The sequence below is a fragment of the Triplophysa dalaica genome, chromosome 10 (assembly GCF_015846415.1).
Source record: "Triplophysa dalaica isolate WHDGS20190420 chromosome 10, ASM1584641v1, whole genome shotgun sequence".
Classification (NCBI taxonomy): domain Eukaryota; kingdom Metazoa; phylum Chordata; class Actinopteri; order Cypriniformes; family Nemacheilidae; genus Triplophysa; species Triplophysa dalaica.
Window position 1 is genome coordinate 16,486,594 of NC_079551.1, and position 13,698 is coordinate 16,500,291.

A 13,698-nucleotide genomic window follows, 5' to 3' on the forward strand; every position below is an offset into this window, starting at 1 on the left:
TTAAACATATATAAACAAATATGAATGTTATAAGATTCTGACCCTGAATCACCTGCTTCTACAGGAAAACTGGCATTATTCATGACACTATGTATTGCTCTTTTTACTATATTATTAATTATTATTTATTGTAATATTCAGTAAAATTGTGTGCCTCTTGTGTTTTTCGAACCTGGCTTATTATTCAGACATGACTGGAGGGCCTTATTGTTTTTTTTCCTGTTGACAAATTTATTTTTCTTGGTGACGTCCTTATTGCAGGCGTTATTGCCATCTTAAAGCTATTGAGAGGTGCATTTTAAACCAGGATAAGCTGTGAATCACTTCGACGCTATTTTAATCATGTTAGAGGGCTTTTTTTGTAACAGATAAGACATCGGTCTAGGGTTACATTGCGGAATACATAAATAATAATCGTAGATTAGATTACAATTGGAATATTAATATTATCAATGTATTATTATTATTTTTATCATCATCCTTATTATTACTATTATTGTTGTTAGGGTATAGCTTTAAAGTTGATATATTTCTAACACAAATTCACAACGTCAGCCGCCTAAAAAACTTCAGTCTTTAAAACCAACATCCAGATCATAAGTTTGCAATTCCACCTCAAAATCATCCGACCGCAGAAAAATATTTTAACTTTCGTGAGTGGTCAAATATTTCGACAATAAATGCACTAATGTGTCGGGAAACTAAAATCCCTGATCGAGTTTTTTTAAAGTAAGTGTGACTTTGTGTTGATTATCGTGCTGGTCTGTACGATGTAAATATTGTGTTCAATCATTTTCGTTACATCTGACCGACAACACTATCATGCCATTACATTCTTTTTAACGCGTTTTATGCTTTTATGACTTGACATTATATCCGCACGGACAAGCTTTACATTTAGACTACATTTATGTGATCATTTTATTTACAGATTCCCTCACATATTTTTTCCGTCATTAAATATGCGCAAGAAATGGTAAATTATATATGAAAATTATATTCTTTAAAATACACAAGGCTTCTCCTTTTCCTCGTGAATTCAACAATAAAATGCCATTGAGCATTTAAATAGCACATTATTGCCACATAGAATTTGATGCCAAATGAATACACTTCGCAACTTTTTATAAATATTACGTACAATTTGGCAGTATTTTTATTTTCCATTAAATTATCCATAAATTTGATTATCCCAGTAAGCCACATTATACAGAAAAAGAAATTGACCCTCCAGCACACTGCAACATACCTCCCGGTGCTCCCGTTAACGGCGCTGCGCGTCTCGTAATGTTCAACTATATTGGTTTTGTTTCCGCGCTTTGAGCTTCACTGTAAGTTTTATTAAACAGCTGTTAGACACAAGTGAACAGAGGCAGAAGCGCTGATACTCTTACCAGACTCTGATTGGACAAACGCGTGACGCCAGCGCACCGATCGCAGCGATGATTGGTGGACGCGGTGCCATTGCGGCGTAAACAAAGCAGCGAGGAAGGGTTTGAACTTCGCATCGCTGACATTATCGCAGATACAGCGACTCGGTGCGCGCGCGGAGGAGGGGCTCGCGCAAAGTTCCTGACAGTTCGCGCACTCTGGTTTAAAGACCGGCATCATAATAGACGAAAAGACCACCCGACGAACAGATAGATAACGGATAGGGGTCTTGACAGAGTTTAATTCCTCGGCGGTCCGGATAGGGTTAGTTTTCAGTCGCACAATTTCTTTCCGTCACATCGAGCTGCGTTTTGAATTTTATTGTTTGCGTTACGCATCAAGCGTATTAAAAATGAACTGTCACAGTTGTGCGCTTGTAAAACACTAACAGAGGAAGACAGTTTAGCATATCCACACGCGCAGGATTTCATTCGGACGTTTGGACGACGTTTCTAAGACTCTCTGGTGTTCCTCTCGCGCGCAGGCGGACCACCGGACGGAGCGGCGCGTGCTCATCCTCGGCTCAGCGGAGCTGTCATGCTGCCTAAAGTCGAGTCAGAATCTCTCGGACTCGCTCGGTCGCATGGAGAACAGGGGCATATGCCTGGAAACATGCAAGGTAAGCGTTATAGCCTTCATGTCACACTAAATCTGCGCCATGCACCTCGGGGGCTATCATTTATGCACACAGCCTAATTACAAGAAGCCAAAATAAGACCCGGTTTCTTTGGCTTAAACAGTTGCCCACTTGTCAGTTTGTTTGTTGTTAGGGACCTTTCACGAACATTATATAAATATAACTTTGACACTCAGCTTGTAAACTAATCTTGCTTGTCTTGTTACTTAAATATAGAATATTAAATGTATGGCTATTTTGTGAAATGAAATTTCTGAAATGGCTAATTTAATACATTTAATAATACACTTTAATGAATCTATCCTGTCGTCACCTTTAAATCAGTCCAATCGTATAAACAACCGAAATAAAATCTGAACACATTAACATAGCTAAAACGTTGATTTCGATCGAATTGACTCTCCAAAAAAGACCAAATCTATGCAGACACCAAAAATGTTTGAGGTTTTAATGAACCTGATGAGGGTCACCTGGCAAAGAAATCGTATATCAAACTGAGTGTGCAAGCGAAATATTGACAGCGCAGCTTTGCAGCACGGAAATATATTACCAGTCCAACTATCACAGAATTAAATTGGAAGGCAATATTCACTGAATAATACTGAATTTTAGCTGCGGGCGTACACGTGTCTGCAACAAACTAATTATGACAAGTGGATGTATTTAAATAGAAAAGAGCGAAGCTTATTTATGCTGAGGGATTTTTTAAGTGAGATCATTTCAATCAATGAATTTTTTTGTAGGAAGGTCTTGTGTTTGGTTTAAAACAAAAATATAATCTCAAAATATAATGAATATTTTAATGAAAGAAAATCTGTTTTAAGTCATTCGATCGCATGTCACAAAACAGAGCAGCCATCGTACAAATATTTTTTTTCTAAACAATGCAACTTTGTCAACGTGAAACCTGTAAAAAACGCATTTTAAATGTAAATCAAAAGAAAGAAATTGCACGACTATGGAACTGCGTAAAACTCAATTGTGCATTGTTCCACATACAGTATACGAAAAGCTACAATTTAAAAACACTTGTTGCGTTCTGTTACATTCCCCCGTATTAAAAAAACACATTAAATAAATAAATCATGGACGCTTGAGTGTATTATATAAATACAGAGACATTAAACGAAATTCTCAAAGTGTTCCTTTTTTGTCTTTTCCTAAATGTTTTAGAGTCGCATTTAGTTCGTTGCACTAAAGATTTTAATGTTGCGAGCGAAATTATTATTTTTTCACTAAAATGTATAGCGATGGTCTTAAAAATAACTTGCCAAATTGATGCTTCTGTGCAGACAGAGCCATCCCACCGCATCACTTTGTGTTAAATGTTAATGAATGATTAATGAACCATTACGATTGTGTAATTGAAATAAAAAGAAACAGCAAATTTCCTCTTTGGAGAGAGAAAAATAATCAGAGAGGCAAAACAAGACAAACGATACAGTATATGGAGGCGCAGAATGCTGTTGTATTTACATGTTGTTTTGCTTTTTATTCGCCTCGTGGCTAAACGTTTCACTCAAGCTGGAGACTGCAGCCTCTCTCGCGCTCCCACACCAATTTACCAGCCATCATGAATATTAACCAGATTGAAACTGAAGTTTTCTTCTGTCTGCGACCCTCCTCCACACAAACCTTCGCTTATTTCCGAGAGACACTTATTTTTCCCTCTCGAAAACTGCACACACGTTTAGAAAATTTATTTCAAAGGTAATATTTTGAAAGGCGCACAAATGTCGATTCCTGCATTTTTGTGCATTTGTAAAAATCGTTTGCTAAACTGAAATGTACGTTGGAAGTATAGGACGGACAGTTAACTGAACACATAGCTGCTAAAATGCGTACATTAATGTCTTTCAAATTAATGATAAAATGGCACGTGATTTAATTTGGTTATTCACTTTGTTGTTTTATAGCACAGCAAATATGAGTAATAGCATGAATATTGATGTTTTTCTTTTCTTTCCAGCCCCACAGTTTAAAATGATGGACTACTCCTACGATGAAGATTTGGACGAAATGTGTCCAGTATGTGGAGACAAGGTGTCTGGATATCACTATGGCTTACTGACCTGTGAGAGCTGTAAGGTGTGTACAGTCTCAAATATTCAACCTGCTAGAGTTGTTTCTCATCCAGTTTTTGAAATCTGTCATATGTTTATTAGTCAATTTCATGTGGTCTTGTGTGTATTGTGGGAATTTATGATGGGTTGAAAATTTAGTAAGTGGAGAAACGCCTTGCTTGGGTGGAAATACTTTTCTAGTTTTGTAGTAGTGCAAATGCACTAGGTTTATTTTCGGACTTTGTCAGAGGTTTGGAGATGAGTCACACATGAACTGATCCGTAAACCGTATGGGCAGTTTCTCAGTGTCTCACACACTTCCAAATGTAAACACACACACACGCTGACATGTCTTTTACTCTAAATATCATGTATTGAAAAACGTTCTTTTTTGTATTCTGCGGCAGACATCATGAGAAAAGTATTTGCCTTTTGTTTATAGAGCAGTAGAATTATCTCAAGTTTAAAGCATATTCGCAATGCTCACCTGTCTGTTCGCTCATATGTTAATATCTCTACCCAGAAAGACGTGGTGACTGATTTGGAAACCGATTAAAGGGTTTATTTAAAAGTATATTCCTAAAAAAAATGTAATTGTTTAATATAGGTTAATCTTTTTTGTGGTTCTTTATATATTTCAATTCAAATGTAACTTGAAATAGGATAGATTTAGGTTATGCATTATATATTCTTTGACATGCATCATGATATTATGTGCATGTGAGCAAGTGTGTGTTGAGTTCTGGGCAGTATTGATCCTTTTAGTTTTAAATGGGGCTGCCTCCCTACGGTGCTGATCAAGAATAAGCTCATACCTTTCCTTGTTTGATTCTCTCTTGCTTTGAAAAGGAATTCAGAACTGTTGCAGGTGGAATCTTGTAATCCTACGGCTGTAAATTATGGATAAAATTTGTTCAATTTTTTTTGCGGCTTTTTTTGATCCTGCAGAATGAATAGTAGCATCAGAGATGCTGGAGCATTTATTTATTTTAAAGATTTTGTTATGCGCAGGGTTCAAATTTAACATACACTGTGAAGTACGATTATTAAATCTTAAATCATCTTGTACAATATACCATTTGCAGTTGCTCCAAATAAAAACTTCTTTTAGCAGAAATTAAACCATTTCCCACGTGGATCTCGTGGACAGCATAAGGCAACGCTGAAATCAAACAGCTTTGATGGATAGCACAGCCCCTGGTTTTAATTGCTCCGACAAGAGCTCGTGGAAACACGTTAAATATGTTGTACATCACAAGGCTAAACGAGGCTAAAGTAAATCTCTATATTCCAGGAGATGTCAAGCAGGGTCACTTAAAGCGATAACAGCTTAAACCCGGTGGGCTATTTTGTGCGACCCGGTTGCGCATGCCCGCTCGGGTTAGACGATACGTGGTCGACATCTCACGTTTCTTTCCAGCCGCAGCCTGTTTTTCTGTTTGTTCACGTCAGGGTGTGTGGGTGCACATGTCAGTTTCTGTGTGTGTGGGTGAGTGTTGTGCGTGTGTGCGTGTTTGTGTTTATACAAGCAGGCGGCGGCTGTTGAGGGAGAGTTTCTCAGCCCGTGGCTCTACTTTTATTTAGGTCTACTTGTGTGGCCGTGTGCGTAACACCTCTTCTGTGCGAATGGATGTCTGTGTGTATGTGTGCGCGAGGTTGAATAGCGCATTAACAAACACCGGGGTCAAAAGTTTGACATCTTAATTCACCTCTCTCTGCAGGGCTTCTTCAAGAGGACGGTGCAGAACAACAAACGTTACACATGTATAGAGAATCAGAGCTGTCAGATAGACAAGACCCAGCGGAAACGCTGCCCCTACTGCCGGTTTCAAAAGTGCCTCACTGTCGGCATGAAACTGGAGGGTAAGAAACCTTCTCAATTACTACTTGAATTTCTTCTCTTTCTTACATTCTAGGAATTCTTTACGATTACTACACGATTGAAATCTGATTCTTTTAGTATGTCGGTACGTGGCTCTGATGACTGTTAATTGTGTAGCTGCCGGAGGGCAGAATTTCCAGCACTCTGGTTTTATAGCTGGCCGGCTTTGATTTGCTGGCGCATGCTACCAACAGGATACAAGGCCCTCCAGCGCCCTGTCAGGTCCGTCCAAAGAGATGAGCGCAAGCTAAAACTGCCCACAGGCTTGATATGATAGTTTTTACTCCTCGGGAAAGAAATGCAAGACGTTAGCCAGAATAGTGTTCTGAATACAAACCACTTGATCTGTTTAAAAAACTGTTTCACAGCTTAAAATCCAATCATAATTATTTATTTTGTAACAGTTATGTAATTGAATCAAAGTACATGTCTGGAATATTTTCAAATTGATTTAAAATGTAATTTATAGAAATCTTAATATTTATAATTGTATCGATTATAATACTTTATGTGTTGTCACTTTGTGTCACATGTTTACTAAACTGTCCAATGCAACTTAACCATGCAAGCAATCAGTTAGACTTTATACAAATAAGTCACTTTTGACACCTGATATATATGCACACGTCTAAATCCTTTTGTGTGTTTTATCAAAAGCTTTCAGCAAGCAGATCTGAGGTCAAGTAGCAAAACAGCACGTCTGTATCAGCATGACACAGACAAGCGCTCCGCCATGGCTCCATGGAAGCTCTATTATCAATATAGATAAGGGGAAGCCGCTGTTTGAAAGTTCTCGAAAAAGCAATGGGAGATCTATCTTTTATGTTATGACTTCACAGGAAGGTTTTCAATTGTCTTCCTTTACTTATTTGTGGCTCAGTTATAGATAAAAAAGTATTTATACCCTTCATATAAGCATTATCATTGCAGATGATGTTCAGGAAATGGAGATGAAGTTAAACAGTCTCGGCCGTGCGCTTATTTATTCAGTTCGAGTACAATGCTGTGCTCAGCCGAGCGTAAAATAGTTCTGATTTCGTCAAACGTCTGCTCTCCATACTAAGAACCTTGATGAATCAGAAGATCCCGCACAGGGATATTCAGAGACATATGCTATGCTGCTTTGCAACGTGCACTCTGTCATTTTTTGGGGGGGGGGTTCTAGCCTGTTCACCGACTGCGCTTCCGGCCGCCGGTGTTGGAGGAAGCTAGAGGTGCTATTACTTATGCATAGGTATCATAGCTATTCATGTGTGCGCGTGGAACCGCGCACCTTCAGAGTAGAGCTCGGGCGGACATGACAAACTGTGTGTCAAGAGCCGGCCAGGGGAGGCATTCATATGCCTGTGATAGGACAGGGAATCTCGCCCAAGCAACGCTTAATATTCCTGTATATTAAACACACATAAATCAGACGATAAGCAGCGCTCCAATCCGCGCGGACGGGCCCCGTCTGCCGAGACACGCCGTACGCACAAACAAACACAACTACGATTGACTCCCAATTCAAGCAAATTAGATCAGCCAACTGATTTTATTACCGAGGCAATTGCTTTCCACAAACCGTTTGAATAACTCATGGATTGGTTTTATCAGTGAATGAGAACCTTAGAAAAAGGCAACAATGCATAGACACACACAAATGGCAAACACATATATAAACCAGGAATGCGTATTAACAGATGCTCAACACAGCAATACCTCATGAAAGAAAGAGGCTATATTCAGAATGGCAAACTAGCTCATTATTTACTGAATACTTCACTGTTTATACTTTAAAAATAGGAAGTGAAACCGTACACGTAATACCACCATAAACATCTAACAGTTGTGTGCTACATTGTTGTCACATGACCTCATCAAGTTGCATGTTTAATTTAGCAAGTGGCGTCAAGTTATCCTCTTGGAAATAAACAGATATAATAACGCGTTTTTAAATTTGTTTAAAATTGTTGGGTAATATCGCTTTTGGAGTATTAGTCACATGAACGGTTCTCAAGTTGAACGCAGTGCATTGTGTGATGCAAGGCTATGTTGAAAACTGCACTTTTTTTAATGTAGAAGGTCATTTGGGTATTTGATGCATTCAACATTTGTGCACTGTGTATGTAAACTGCTTTAAGCATAACAAAACATCTAAACATACCCAGAAACGGCACAAAGCAGCAACCCCTCTACTGTCTGGTGGCATGAAAAAAAAAAAAGTGTATGACATGCATGTAAATAACCTCGTTTAATTAGACGCCATGAGAAAACAAGGAACCATATCAGAGGACAAAAAAGAAGAGGGTGTGTTTTGATCCACACAGAATGCGTGTAAGCGTGCATGTGCATAGATGGGGGGGGTGTTGGGTTGCAGGGGGTAAGAGAATGCATTCATGAGTCGCAGTTTTAGATCTAATTGTGATTTCCCAAAAGGGCCACCTATTAATTTTAAGCTTGTTAATTACCCTGTTGCTCAGAAATCATTAATAGTTAAACTTACCGCAATGTTTTTTTAATTCTGATCAGACACGTCTTAACAACCGCATTAGCCCACAAATACCGATAAATAAATAAGCAACTCACCACAAGTTGCTCAGGGATCATCTTTTGCCGGGATGTTACGGATGCTAGCAGCGGGATCGCCGCGGCAACACTTGCCTCCCTCTCTCGCCGGATCAATCACATCACACGCGTAGTGACAAGCGCGCACACACCACTGCGACAAGGGCCATTAAAATCACTCCCCAGGCAGCTGTTGGACCGGGTCTTTCCTTTTAATTGTTTTTCTTTTTTTTAAGATCTTGAGATATAAGAGGGCCTAACGAGTGCACTCATGCCGGTCAAGTCCCCATCTGAGAGCGCGTCTCCATATTTGCGCATAACTCGCTGTCGGAAACCTCAAGCCATGTACCTGCTGACAACGTTAAGCATAAAAGAAAAATAATCAAGCATAAATAATTAACACGAGACCCAGCTGAATCAATTGGAGTCTAGTGCCCTGTGGTGGGGATCTGAGCTGCTCTTGGGCAATGGTGCTCAATTCATTTATTTTACATAATGATTTGCCATGAAAAATGGGATTACCTCGTCCACTTGACTCAGTTTCGGTAAAAATCAGATTATAAGAACCGTTCATCTCCAAAGTGTGTCCTGTAGCTTTATTACGCGTACCTTTAGGTATAAGCCTTAACAGGTGGATGGGTAACAACGCAAACCAATGTCACTCAAACAATTTACAGCACATCTGAAAATAAGCAAACATTCTATAAAGAGGTATGACGCGAGTTAACTAACTAAAGTGAAATAAAATGTTGCTGTGAAAAAGAGTGTTGTACTGATGCATTGATTTAACTCGTCTCATCCCTTTTGTTTTGGCTTTTTTAAGCCGTAAGGGCTGACCGAATGAGGGGCGGACGCAACAAGTTCGGCCCCATGTACAAACGAGACCGGGCCCTCAAGCAACAGAAGAAAGCCTTGATCCGGGCCAACGGACTCAAGCTGGAAGCCATGACGCAAGCCATGCAAACAGTCCCAGCTGACCTCACCATTACCTCTGCCATTCAGAACATCCATTCGGCCTCCAAGGGCCTTCCACTGAGCCACCATCATCACCACCCCCATCACCACCACCACCACCACCACCATAGTTCCTCCAGCGCAGGCCTCCCGCCCGCAGACTTTGACCGAAGCCCCTTCGTCACGTCGCCGGTCAGCATGGCCATGCCCCCGCACGGCGGAGGCCTGCAGGGCTACCAGCCATACGGCCACTTCCAAAGCCGCACCATAAAATCAGAGTACCCCGACCCTTACACAAGCTCGCCTGAGTCCCTCATGGGCTACCCGTACGTCGAGGCCTACGCGGGTGGATCGCCGCCGGCCTTCCCCCACCTGGTGGTGGAGCTACTGAAATACGAGCCGGACGAACCTCAGGTGCAAGCTAAGATTCTAGCGTACCTCCAGCAAGAACAGGCGAGCCGAGGCAAGCACGAGAAACTCAACACTTTTGGTCTCATGTGCAAGATGGCCGACCAGACGCTGTTCTCCATTGTAGAATGGGCCAGGAGCAGCATCTTCTTCCGGGAACTGAAGGTATGTGAATTTGTATATGTATAGCATGGATGTGGACAGAAATGCCACTTGTTTGGTTGGTGAACTTGAGTTTAGACCAAAGCAAGCGAGAAAAGAAACATTTCAAGTACACAAAGTGTTTAATCAATAGTTACTGTGGCTCTGTCATGAAGTAATGGGGGGAAGTTTTTACAATAAAGTAAATCACACTTATAAAGTGTGTTTACCTCAGCTTGCTTACAACCAATGGGAATGCCTAACCCAAGTTCTACTTCAAACATGAATAAAACAAATGTTTCCATTTGACTGGATGACTAATTAGTTAACAGTCTTCCATAAATAATAGCGTGTCTCATCAAGGCTTTTGGAAAAGCATAAAAATGCATGATGTATTATGTCGATATTGCAAAAGATTTATTGACAGGCTGATCTATGATTGAGAGTTTACTACAATGGCTGACGCTCTCAGTCATGTTTCTTTAATTTTTTATTTTACCTTTTTTTTAACCTTTTTTTCACAATACCTATCTGGCTGACAGAAATATTGATGGGGCAGAGATGAGAGTGAGGTTCAGTAACTCATGCATGTCTGCGTTCATGAAAGATTTTGGTCGCTGGCGTGCTGTATTTTACTGTCCCGTGACATGTTTTGATAAGCCGTTGGGAAATCTGACAGCACTAGAATCAAATCATTCATTTTGTGCTCTCAGGACTACTGGCACCTTATTGTTTTTCACTTATGAGACGTACTAGGATCCATTCATACTGAAGAATTTGCCAGTTTTATACAGCACCCCCCAAAAGCTAGACTAGAAAATATTAAACCAAGTATCATTTGTGAACTAACAATGACAGGGTTTCTCTCAAAGATCCTTGAGAGCAAATTACACAAACATGTTTCATCTTAATTTTATGTTTATAAACAAGATGTTTATTTACAAGATGATCTTTTGCTTAGTGTGTTAGTAGGAAATATCAATAACATTTCAAAATGGTGTAAGCATCTTGAAAATGCCACAGTTTAGACTGTCTCTGTTGTTTCTGTATATTCATGTAATGTCTGACTGACTTGATGATGGAGAGACCAGTGCCGTTCCGTTTGTAAGAATCATTATTCATGCCAAAATATTACTTAATTACTAAAGTTAATGGCTAAGAATGTTTATTAATCTACTGTACATTCATGATTTGTACTGACACACAAAGACGTGTCACTTTAATGAAGTATCTAAAATGCCTTATACTTTTTCACATTGCTGCATTGTCTTTATAATCTGAAAAAATGTGTCAATATTACTTTTAGGGCATATTATTGAAACAACAGATCGTTTATTTATTTTAGACATATATCAATACATAATTTATGCTTATGTCTATTTCTCATCTGTGATCTGGTTTTTGGGATGGGCGTTTCTTTTAGCATCCGGTCTGAAAGTTTTGATTGAAGCTTATTCTCATTTTTTGTCAAAATAAAGAGTCAGTGACGTATATGAGTTCGTTCACACCTATTGTAATTCTACAACAATTGTTGACGACAACAAAAAAACGAAATAAAACACACTGATGGTTATGTGAACATAAAAAACTCAAGTTGCAGAGAACAATAGGCCAATATGTTTCTGCTGTCACCTGGTTTCTGTGACATATTTTTAATCAGATTCTCCTACGTGCTTTTTGTCATGTCAATCAATTTTTTTCCAGTTTAAACAATTGTGTTCTCATTTTAAATAATGAATAAGGTGCAACACTTTATGTATGTCGTTTTTACAACATATTTGCATTTGCATTGCTTTTCGTTTTTGTGGTTGAAGAAGAATCAATTATTCCTGCTTTGAGCTTTTGTTATAAAGCCGAATGGTTACACTCTTACCAATCGAGCTTCATTATTTGTTCTCACACTCTTTAGCTCAAGCATTATATTCCCACTTTAGCGTACATTAGCATTTGTGTTCGGCTAATTGCAGTCTGTATCATTTACCTTTAATTGTGTTTGCACTTCACCTTTCGCCGCGTTGGAGTGGCTTTCCCTTGATGTATTGACCACGTTCGCACCCTCAGTAATTGTTTTTCACAATAGTTGTTAAAAGAGATAAGGGCGTAGCTGTCGAATTTGACATTAGCAGACGCAGCGCAGCGTTGAAGTTGTTATTAGTGAAGCTCTCATGCCTCACGCCCTCGCTAAACGTACACTGGAGCACTGATAAAAACACAAAAAATACAAAAGGTAACGCTAGAAAGTCTGTACCCACTCGTGACCGTAATTAGCAAACACTTGTTTGGTTATTGTATAACGCACAGCTTTGTTATGCGGCTAAAGGGTTAGCCCACAGCGTTGTGGTTGTAGCATTTCTTTTTGTGTGCATGCAAGTTGCGTTCATGGCACAAACACAGTCAGGCGTTGAACAGACAGTCCCACACCTGCTCAAAGAGAGGTCATATATGGATGGTATGCTATCCCACAATGCCACAGACAGAGCCGCAGGCTTTCAATAAATTCTATTAACCAAAGTCATTTGCTAATACCGTCAACACAAACTAATGACTGAGGTCGCATTTAATAAACACAGGAAACACAAGTGAATATAAGGCTTTTCTGGGAAGGTGGTGAGTCGGCTATAAATATATCGTCATTTACAGCGCTATTATTAGCCTCGTAAGAACAAAAGAATTTCTCTAGTAATAGAGCCGGGTGCGAAACGTCTGCCAAGAGTTTAAAGATTTAGTTTCCATAAGTTAGACTTAGGTTACAGCTCTCGTAAATATTTGGGCATGATGGGACCTCTAAAGAGAACAAACTATTGTGTTCAGACAAATGAAAAAAAAAAGTTGAATAAAATCGTAAAAAAAAGAACATTCCGATAGCCATTTCTCACACTTGGGCGAGGATAAAGCTGTAAAATTTAGGGAAAGTAGGAAAAATTCAGCTTGCCTACCCAACCATAGTCGTCTTATAAACTGTGTCAAGAAAAATTAAGGTATTATTATTAGAGATTTGCGAATTCCCAAAATAAACATTTAAAACGTAGGTCCGTTAAGATTGCTACTATTAAATATTTATATACTAATATATATATATATATATATATATATATATAAAAACTGTACTTTTTGTGAAATAGACACCTCCCAAAGGGTTCATAATAAATATCATTTTTTGTAAGCATAAACGTTCATATTTATTTTCTTGGTTTATTTTCTAAAAGCTTGTTTTGTTTAGACGTGTACTCTTTTAGTGCTTTTTTGTCCAACCATGTGCATTAGCGTGTGCGTCTGTTTGTGTGTTTGTATAGAAGTGCGTGCCAGCAACATCCCCGGCTGGTTTGTCATGCTAAAGCTGGGAGTCACGTTTAGGGGGTGGGAGGGAAACAGATGCACCCTCCCTAGCGTTTGCACAGACAATACGAGCTAGTAAGGATCTGGTGTGCGTGATTCTCTTCCCCTGGCTCTGTGGTCAGCTGCCCGGCCCCACGACGTGGAGAGTGATTCACATCCACAGAGAGATCCCCCTTTCATTGTGGACCGCGGACCATTGTTTAAGGGATAGGATGCGTGCACTTCGCTTTTCCTCGCCACACAATAGCTTTAAATCGCACAGATTCACCTCAGACTTTATAGTTCTGGCGAGGATTATA

At 39.5% G+C, this 13,698-nt stretch overlaps 1 protein-coding gene across 4 annotated transcripts in view; it reads left to right on the forward strand.

The window, feature by feature from the left end:
* Positions 1–13,698, forward strand: part of nr5a2 (nuclear receptor subfamily 5, group A, member 2) — a 78,935-nt gene that overhangs the window by 32,182 nt on the left and 33,055 nt on the right. For 2 of the 4 annotated variants that reach the window (XM_056757808.1, XM_056757807.1), the window contains 3 exons: positions 4,038–4,156; positions 5,853–5,994; positions 9,384–10,087. In XM_056757808.1, the coding sequence (XP_056613786.1) occupies positions 4,052–4,156; positions 5,853–5,994; positions 9,384–10,087 (951 nt within the window). In that variant the 5' untranslated portion in view covers positions 4,038–4,051. Of the gene's footprint in view, positions 1–64; positions 2,051–4,037; positions 4,157–5,852; positions 5,995–9,383; positions 10,088–13,698 lie in introns of all 4 variants that reach the window. The other 2 variants (XM_056757805.1, XM_056757806.1) reach the window with 2 other exon arrangements.